Consider the following 10,000-nt stretch of genomic DNA (forward strand, 5'->3'; position numbering starts at 1 on the left):
TGCTGCACACGGGCCCTCCTGTTTATCGTCTCATCCGAATGAATATAGACGCTCAGTTTTAATTTTCCAGTCGAACTTTGGAGAGAGGGGGCGAGGTCGGGAATGGAACACGTACAGACCCTCATGAACACTGTACTGGTAGGTAAGCGTCTTCAGCATTCTGCCACCTCTCTCCTCAATATGTGGACACTACAAACTACCAGAACCAGGCGCCATGGAAAAACAATTCAGAAAAACAGCCACGACTTGATTCTTTATTGCAAACGTAGGCATACTTGTCTAAAGAAAACCGTAAAAATGAAAATTTCGAGACATGTTTAAAGCTTCATTTACATGTGTGTGTGTGTGTGTGTGTGTGTGTGTGTGTGTGTGTGTGTGTGCGTGCGTGTGTGTGTGCGCGCGCGTGTGTGTGTATGTGTCTGTGCATGTGTATGTGTGTCTTTGTGTGTGTCCATGCATGCGTGCTTGTGTGCGTGCATGCATGCGTGTGTGTGTATTTGTGTGTGCGTGCGTGCGTGTGTGTGTGTATCTGTGTGTGCGTGCGTGTGTATGTATCTGTGTATGCGTGCGTGCGTGTGTGTGTGTGTGTATGTATGCGTGTGTGTATGCGTGCGTGCGTGCGTGTGTGTTTTTGTGTGTGTGTGTACAGGGAATGCTTCCCCATCATGTTCAGCACGGAGAGGAACTTCATCGGCAACTGTATGGAGTTCGTTCGCTCCATGGCTATCAAGGACGTCTTTGGAAACACGGAGAGTCGGTTTCTGTTTTATTTATCTTATTGTTTTTTATGGTGTTTGTGTGTGTGTGTGTGTGTGTGTGTGTGTGTGTGTGTGTGTGTGTGTGTGTGTGTGTGTGTTTTAACGTTCATTAAAACAGTCTATTGTCCTGAAACGTGGACACTGGAACTGTTAGCGTGTAAATGAGACTGTTAACAGTTTTATTTTCCTGTTAGTTTGCTTACTGGTTTGATAATAGGAACCATGTCGAAAATTGTGTATTTCCGTGGCTGCCTTCGCCTCTACACTTCATCTCGCTCTCTACGATCGGCTTAGGATCCACTCTGTTTACGCATACCCAGATTCAAACACTCCACTGTTGGTCGCCGTTCTTTGTATGTCTCTGGACTTTGTAATTGGAATGAACTTCCTCTTTGTCTTCGTCAGGTCTCCACACTCAGCTCTTTCAAGTCTGGTCTTAAAACCCACCTCTTCCCAAAATAGCCTCCCTTCCCTGCCTCTTCCTTGTCTTCAGGTTTTCCAGTTTTAGAGTTATCCATGCGTGTGAATGACTGGTGCGAAAGCGCTTTGATTTGTCTCCGCACAAGATTCAGCGCTATATAATATAATATAATAATAATAATAATAATAATAATGATAATAATAATAAAATTGTTAGGTATCCGAACTTTTAGCTTGCACAAATCTTTTAAGTGGATGGGTTCGCTCCATGGCTCTCAAGGATGTGTTTGGAAACGCCAAGAGTCAGATTCTGTCCGTTTTTTTTTCTTTTTTTCTTTTTTTTTTAAACCATCATCAAGACAGTCCATTGTTACGAAACGTGAACATTTAAACTTTTTAACATGCAGTTTATATAGATTGTGAACAGGTTTTTTATATTCCTGTTAGTATGTGTGGTATTTTGATTATTAGAAAATCGTTAACTATCCGAGCGCATAGCTGCACAAATCTTTGAAGTGGATGCGTTAAAGAGAAATCAGTTGAACCTGGTGGATGGACGTTTGCCTGCCAAAAAAACAAAAACAAACAAACAAACAAAAAAACCGACAGTGACTAACGTATTATTGTTAGATTAGTTGTGTGTGTGTGTGTGTGTGTGTGTGTGTGCGCGCGCGCGCTAGTTGTCCTCTAACTGGACCAAGGTGTTGTCTCCCACACCGGAAAATGTGAATGTCATAACCAGTTGTATGGGCGGTAACCCTGCAGAGAGCGTCCTGCCGATTCAGGATTATCTGCCCATAACTTGGAAAAAAAAGAAGCAAAGATCATGACAGCATGGCCACAGAAAAAGAAAGAGAGAGAGAGAGTCAGGCAGGCAGGCAGAGAGACTGACAGACAAACAGACAGACAGACAAACAAACAAAAATCAAGACCAGCCAGAAAGACACAAAGAGAGACAGACACGCGCTCACACACACACACACACACACACACACACACACACACACACACACACACACACAGGACAATGGGAAAGAGAGAGAGAGAAATAAGATAAGGGTAACAACTTGACACGTGTGTCTCACGAGGTATTGTGCATCATCGCCCATGATATTCTGGAAAAAAAAAACCACACACACAAAACAACAACTACAAGAAAGGTAATAATTTATCCCATGTATGTAAAACGAAGAAATCATTGCTGATTAAATCCTGAAATACATCAGAGAAAACTGCAACGATATCCTATTATTGTTTTTTTGTTTTGTTTTTTTTTGTTTGTTTTTGTTTGTTGTTGTTGTCTTCTGTTATATTGCGTTGCATACAGTATCAACAATAACAGCAGCAACAGCAGAAGTAACAGTGGTTACAGTAACAGAAGCAGACAAAGCAGTTACAGCAGTAGTACGTGCCGGTAACAGCAGTAACAGCAGCAGTAACAACAGCAGTAAGAATTCCAGCAACAACAGTAGAAGTAACAGTAGTTACAACAATAACAGCAGTAAGAACGACAACAGTAACAGCAATAACATCAACAATTATACCAGCAACAGCAATAATAGCAGCAGTAACAACAGTAACAACAGCAGTGAAAGCAGCAGTAACACCACCAGCAATAGCAGCAGAAGTAACAGCAGTAACAATGACAACAGTAACGGCAGCAACAGTAATAGCAGTCAAAATGATGTTGAGAGGGCAAGGAGGTTGTGCGCCAATAGGAATGACGTACTGCCGTCACGTGACCGTAACAGCTCTTGACCTTGACCTTTTCGTTCTTGCAGAGCCACGTCAGCACATGAACGTGGTGACGTCATTCATCGACGGGTCCCCGATCTACGGCAGTACCATTGAGCGCATGCATGAAGTTCGCGACAGAGATGGCCATGGTTCGATTCTTTTGACACGAGAGAGAGAGAGAGACAGAGAGACAGAGAGAGAGAGAGAGAGAGAGAGAGAATGTGTGTACGCCCAATTGTGAATATATCCTTCTTCCGTGAACATATCCTCCTCCTACTTCTTCTGTGAATATATTCTTCTTCTTCTTCTGTGAATATATCCTTCTTCTGTGAATATATCCTTGTTCTTCTGTGAATATATCCTTGTTCTTCTCTGAATATATCCTTGTTCTTCTGTGAATATATCCTTCTTCTTCTTCTTCTTCTTCTTCTGTGAATATATCCTTCTTCTTCTTCTGTGAATATATTCTTGTTCTTCTGTGAATATATCCTTCTTCTTCTTCTGTGAATATATCCTTCTTCTTTTTCTTCTTTCTTCTGTGAATATATCCTTCTTCTTCTGTGATTATATCCTTCTTCTTCTGTGAATATATCCTTCTTCTTCTGTGAATATATCCTTCTTCTTCTTCTTCGCCTCCTTCTTCTGTGAATATATCCTTGTTCTTCTGTGAATATATCCTTGTTCTTCTCTGAATATATCCTTGTTCTTCTGTGAATATATCCTTCTTCTTTTTCTTCTTCTTCTTCTGTGAATATATCCTTCTTCTTCTGTGAATATCTCCTTCTTCTTCTTCAGCTGTGAATCTCTCCTTCTTTTTCTGCTTCTTCTTCTTGATGACAATAATCTTGTTGTTATTAACCCCTTTTTTTCTTTATGTTGTTGCAAGAAATTTACTTCGAACATCACAAAGATTCTTACTTCAATTCACTTGCACATAGCTGTATTCAATCTCTCTCTCTCTCTCTCTCTCTCTCTCTCTCTCTCTCTCTCTCTCTCTCTCTCTCTCTTTCTCTGTCTATCTGTGATGATGAAGATGTGGGTGTGGATGATGCACTGTAATGACCGATGATGATGATGATGATGATTATGATGATGATGACGACGACGATGTGTGTGGATGATGCACTGCGATGACTGATGCTAATTATATGATGATGATGGTGATGACGATGTGTGTGGGTAATGTATGATGATGATGACGACGATGTGTGTGTGAATGATGTACTGTGATGACTGATGATGATAATATGACGATGATGACGATGTGTGTCGATGATGTACAGTGGTGACTGATGATAATTATATGATAATGTTGACGATGTGTGTGGATGATAAACTGTGCTGACTGATGATAATGATGATGACGAGAATTTGTGTGGGTGATGTATGATGATGATGATGATGACGTTATGATGAGTGTGTAGATAATGTTCTGTGATGACTGATAATAATGATATGATGATGATGACGATGTGTGTGGGTGATGTACTGTGATGACTGATGATAATGATATGATGATGATGACGATGTGTGTGGATGATGCACTGTGATGACTGATGATATTGATATGATGATGATGGCGATGTGTGTGGATGATGTACGGTGATGACTGATAATAATGATATGATGATGATGACGATGTGTGTGGGTGATGTATAATGATGATGACGACGATGTGTGTGTGGATGATGCACTGTGATGACTGATGATGATAATATGACGATAATGACGATGTGTGTTGATGATGTACTGTGATGACTGATGATGATAATATGACGATAATGACGATGTGTGTTGATGATGAACTGTGCTGACTGATGATAATGATGATGACGATGTGTATAGATGATGATGATGATAATGACGATGATGATGATGACAATGTGTATGGATGATGATGATGATGATGATGATGACGATGTGTATGGATGATGATGATGATGTGTAATGTATGATGATGATAATGATGATGATGATGATGATGTGTGAGGGTGACGACAGGTTACCTAATGAAGACCACGACTGATGACCACATGCCCAGTAACGGCATGGATGACTGCATCAAGGAGGGTCCTGATGACGTCTGCTTCCTGGCTGGTACTGTCTTTGTTTGGATTGAATTCACTCTTCAGGGAGAAAGAGGAGAGGGGGGTGGGTTGGTGGAGAGAACGGTTATAAATGAAGTGTGGAAAAAAGGGAGGGAAAGGATGAAAACAATACTATTCACAACATTAGCTTAACAACAATGTGACTAAGAGAATAACTTTCCAATTCTAAAACATATAGTCGTAAAAAAAAAACCCAACAACAACAAACCATTAAAAGGTGTGTGTGTGTGTGTGTGTGTGTGTGTGTGTGTGTGGTGGTGGTGGTGGTGGTGTGTGTGTGTGTGGTGGTGGTGTGTGTGTGGTGGTGGTGGTGGTGGTGGTGGTGGTGGTGTGTGTGTGTGTGTGTGTGTGTGTGTGTGGTGGTGTGTGTGTGTGTGGTGGTGGTGGTGGTGTGTGTGTGTGTGTGTGTGTGTGTGTGTGTGTGTGTGTGTGTGTGGTGGTGGTGTGTGTGTGTGTGTGTGGTGTGTGTGTGGTGGTGGTGGTGGCGGTGGTGGTGGTGTGTGTGTGTGTGGTGTGTGTGTGTGGTGGTGTGTGTGTTTGTGTGTGTGTGTGGTGTGTGTGTGGTGGTGGTGGTGGTGTGTGTGTGTGTGTGTGATGTGTGTGTGGTGGTGGTGTGTGTGTGTGTGGTGTGTGTGTGGTGGTGTTTGTGTTTGTGTGTGGTGTGTGGGCGGGGGAGGGGAGGCATCAAGGAGCCTGACTGGTACTGGTTTTTGTATATTGTTTATCTTGGAGGGAGGGACAATGGTAAGTGAAGTGTTGACAAGAGATGACTGTGTGTGTGTGTGTGTGTGTGTGTGTGTGTGTGTGCAGGGGACGAGCGAGTGAACGAACTTCCTGGACTGACGGTCCTGCACCTGACGATGGTGAGACTGCACAACAGGATCGCCCACATCCTCCGCTACCGCCGCCCCTTCCACTCCGATGAGGAGGTCTTCCAGAAGGCCAGGTCCATTGTGGGCGGCGTTGTGCAGAAGGTAGGATGGTGATAGTGGTGATGGTCATGATCGTGAAGGTGATGATGATGATGAGGAGGAGGAGGAGGAGGAGGACGAGGAGGTTTTTTTTTTTTCCAGAAGGCCAGGTCCATTATGGGCGGCGTTGTGCAGAAGGTAGGATGGTGATGGTGATGATGTTGAAGATGAGGAGGAAGAAAAGGAGGAGAGGAGGTCTCTCAGAAGGTAGGATTATGCTGGTAGTAGTGGTAGTGGATGATGATGATGATGAAGAGGAGGAGGTGCAGGGATAGGTGGAGGTTTTCAATCAGGCCAGGTCCATTGTGGGTGACATTGTGCAGAAGGTGGGATGGTGGTGGTGATGATGATCTTGAAGGTGATGATGATGAGGTGGGTGAGAAGGAGGAGAGGAAGTCTTCCAGAAGGTAGGATGGTGGTGGTGATGGTGATGATTGTGATGATGATGAGGAGGAGGAGGTGAAGGGAGAGGAGGAGGTTTTCAATCAGGCCAGGTCCATTGTGGGTGACATTGTGCAGAAGGTAGGATGGTGGTGATGATGATGATGATGTTGATGAGGAGGAGGAGGAAGAGGAGGTAGAGGAAGAGGTGGAGGTTTTCAATCAGGCCAGGTCCATTGTGGGTGACATTGTGCAGAAGGTAGGATGGTGATGATGATGTTGATGATGGTGATGATGATGGTGATGATGATGTTGATGATGGTGATGATGATGGTGATGATGAGGAGGTGGAGGAAGAGGATGAGGGTTTTTTTTTCCAGAAGGCCAGGTCCATTATGGGCGGCGTTGCGCAGAAGGTAGGATGTTGATGGTGATGGTGATGATTGTGCTCCGCGTGTTCCTGAAGCTGATCTCTACCACAGGCCCTCGCTTGATGTTCTTTCTCCCCGTGTGTCGTACACACGGGACCAGCTCCTGTCCGTGCCTCCTGCAGCACTCGACGCCATCAGAGGTGTGGGTATAGGTTGTCACCTCCCCCGTGTTCGCACTCATCGTGCAGGACGTCGCAAGCAGAGGAAGATAGCTGTTGTGTGCGGTAATGGACGTGTAACTTCCACTGACCATACTGTTAAATGCATCAACTTTAACAACCATATTTGTGTACCTCTGTCCTGCTTTCCCTCCCACCGCTCAGCTCAAATTTCTCTAGGTCTGTTCAACGCCCAGTCAGTTGGTCCTCGCCTCAAACGCTCAGCGATCAACGAACATCTGCTATCGATCAGCCTCGACGTCCTGTGTATCACAGAAACTTGGCTTCGCAGTACTGGGGATGAAGCTAAGTGTCGAGATCTCGCTCCCCCTGGCTACACTACCACCTCCTTCCCTCGTGTTACAACAACTTGCGGGGAAGGAATCGCCTTCGTTGTGTCAGACAGACTACTCCCACACACAATGTACACAACCGCCTTCCCCTTCAACCATGCCTCTTTTGAACTGGCCCAGCTTTCACTGTCGATGCCACATTCCCAGCTCAATGTGTTCTGCCTCTACCGTCCGCCACCAAACAAGAAAAATAAACTTTCTGATACGATGTTCATAGAACAGTTTCCGGACTTCTTGGAATATGCCAACAGTTTACCAGGCTCCCTACTCATTGTCGGTGACTTTAATTTTCATTTTGATTCACCCACGCAGTTTTATACTTCTAAATTACTTGAAATTGTCAGTTTGTTCGATCTTAACCAGTCTGTAACCGAGCTTACACACAATCGTGGTCACATCGTGTTGCACAGAAATGAGGACTGCCTCCTGAAGTCTACCACCGTCGATCACACCATGTCCTCTGACCATTACAGTGTGACGTGTCATCTGAACCTCACCAAACCTCCCACGCCCCGTGTGTATAGGGAGGTGCGCACACTGACCTCAATTGACTTAGACTTATTTAAAGCTGACCTGCTGACTAATATCCCTTTTGAACCAACTGCTGACCAGCTATCCACTGTCCTCCGCGCTGCACTCGACAGGCACGCCCCGTCGACTCGGCGCCTGATCTCCAATCGTCCCCCGTCGCCTTGGTACAACACCGTGGGACCAGAGCTGTTGGAGGCCAAGCGGGAGAGAAGGAGAGCTGAGAGGCACTGGCGCGCCACTAGTTTGACCATCAATTGGGACATTTTTCAGACAGCCATGAATAGTGTAACAAACATTATTGACAGGGCAAAGTCAAAGTTCTACTCTTCTAAAATCCTTGCATGCACCACAGCCAGACAGCTTTTCAACGTTACGAACAATCTACTAGGTAAAATTATTTAAAAAAAACCCAATCCTCTCCCTACAACATTTTCAGTGGCAAAATATCATGCATTCGTGAGAAGCTTGACTCTGTTGTGTCTCTTTCTTCACCCGTTAAAGAACACGTGTACAGTGGTCCTGTTTTACATTGTTTCCAACCGGTTACCGAAGATTTTGTGAAGAAAGTGTGTCTGAGCGCTTGTCCGAAATCCTGTGAGCTTGACCCTGTCCCGTCTTCTTTGTTGGTTGAATGTATTGATGTTCTACTGCCACACATTACTCATGTCATCAATTCTTCCTTACTGTCTGGTTGTTTCCCTGAAAGCTTCAAATCTGCTGTTGTACGTCCACTCATCAAGAAACCATCTTTGGCTCATAATTGTTTGAAAAATTATCGACCTGTCTCTAATCTGTCATTTTTATCAAAACTGCTAGAAAAGATCATATTGTTACAGCTCTTAGCTCATCTGGAGCAAAATGGTTTACTTAATTATAAACGTGGTCATGGTTGCGAAACAGCCCTTCTTAGAATAGTGAATGATTTGCTTTCGGGATTTGATGAGGATAAGATCTGTTCTCGCTCTCTTAGACTTGTCAGCAGCTTTTGACACTATCGACCACTCTGTCCTCTTGAACAGACTTAAAACTTCCTTTGGTATTCGTGACACTGCACTAGCATGGATCACGTCTTACCTGTCAGATCGTAAAATATGGTGTCCCACAGGGGTCCGTCCTAGGTCCTGTTCTTTTCGTGCTGTATGCAGCTCCTGTGTCGGATGTCATCAGTCATCATGCGATGTCGCATGAGAGCTTTGCTGATGACACACAACTTTATCAGTCGGCTTCCATAGCTGAATTTGATGCACTGATGACTCAAAGACGGGAGTGCATTGCTGGCCTAAAGGACTGGATGACTCTCAACAAGCTGCAACTAAATGACGATAAGACTGAATTTATGATAACCTGTCCAAAGATGTTTCCTCAACATCTTTCTTTTCCTGACTCTGTTCTGATCAATAGCACACCTGTTTCACTTTCTCTTTCTGCTCGCAGTCTTGGTGTAATCCTAGACCAGTCTCTTTCCTTCCAACAACACATTTCGAATATCTGTGAAGTTGCCTATTTGGAACTGCGTAGAATCAGCTTTTCCCGCCACTATCTCTCAACCGATGCAACCAAGACACGTGTATGCTCTCTGGTTCTCTCAAGATTGGATTACTGCAACTCTCTTTTGGCTGGCCTTCCCAAATATCTATTGGACAGACTCCAACGAATTCAGAATAACGCTGCCAGACTCATTTGCAGAGCTTCTAAATTTGACCATGTTTCTCCTCTCCTTCAGTCTCTCCACTGTTTGCCCGTTTCTGATCGAATAGACTATACGCTATCCACTTGACCTTTTCTGCAGTCAACGGATCTGGCCCCAAGTATCTTTCTGAACTCCTCCATATCTATACCCCGTCTCGCCAGCTCCGTTCTTCCTCTGATACTCGACTTCTCAAGATACCTCACGTCAGAAGTAAGACCTATGGACACAGATCGTTTTCTTTTCAATCGCCAAAGACGTGGAACAAGCTCCCTGATAACCTCCGTCATTCTGATTCCCTCGCATCTTTTAAATCTCGTCTCAAAACTCACCTTTTCCCTCAGCAATAAGTTCAATTGTGGCAGGTCCACTTCCTTTGCGTTAGCTGTGCTTGACTATGTGTGTATACATATGTATGTGTACATAACTACATGCACGTATATGAATGTCTATAGTGTGTGCGTG

At 44.2% G+C, this 10,000-nt stretch overlaps 1 protein-coding gene across 3 annotated transcripts in view; it reads left to right on the forward strand.

Moving 5' to 3' along the window:
* LOC143301907 (chorion peroxidase-like) overlaps nt 1–10,000 on the forward strand; it is a 64,985-nt gene that overhangs the window by 38,769 nt on the left and 16,216 nt on the right. For all 3 annotated transcript variants that reach the window (XM_076616348.1, XM_076616347.1, XM_076616350.1), the window contains exons 8-11: nt 650–753; nt 2,960–3,064; nt 4,917–5,012; nt 5,834–5,997. In XM_076616348.1, coding sequence (XP_076472463.1) covers nt 650–753; nt 2,960–3,064; nt 4,917–5,012; nt 5,834–5,997 — 469 coding nt within the window. The remainder of the gene's footprint in view (nt 1–649; nt 754–2,959; nt 3,065–4,916; nt 5,013–5,833; nt 5,998–10,000) is intronic.

This window comes from Babylonia areolata, chromosome 28 (assembly GCF_041734735.1).
Source record: "Babylonia areolata isolate BAREFJ2019XMU chromosome 28, ASM4173473v1, whole genome shotgun sequence".
NCBI classification, from domain to species: Eukaryota; Metazoa; Mollusca; class Gastropoda; order Neogastropoda; family Buccinidae; genus Babylonia; species Babylonia areolata.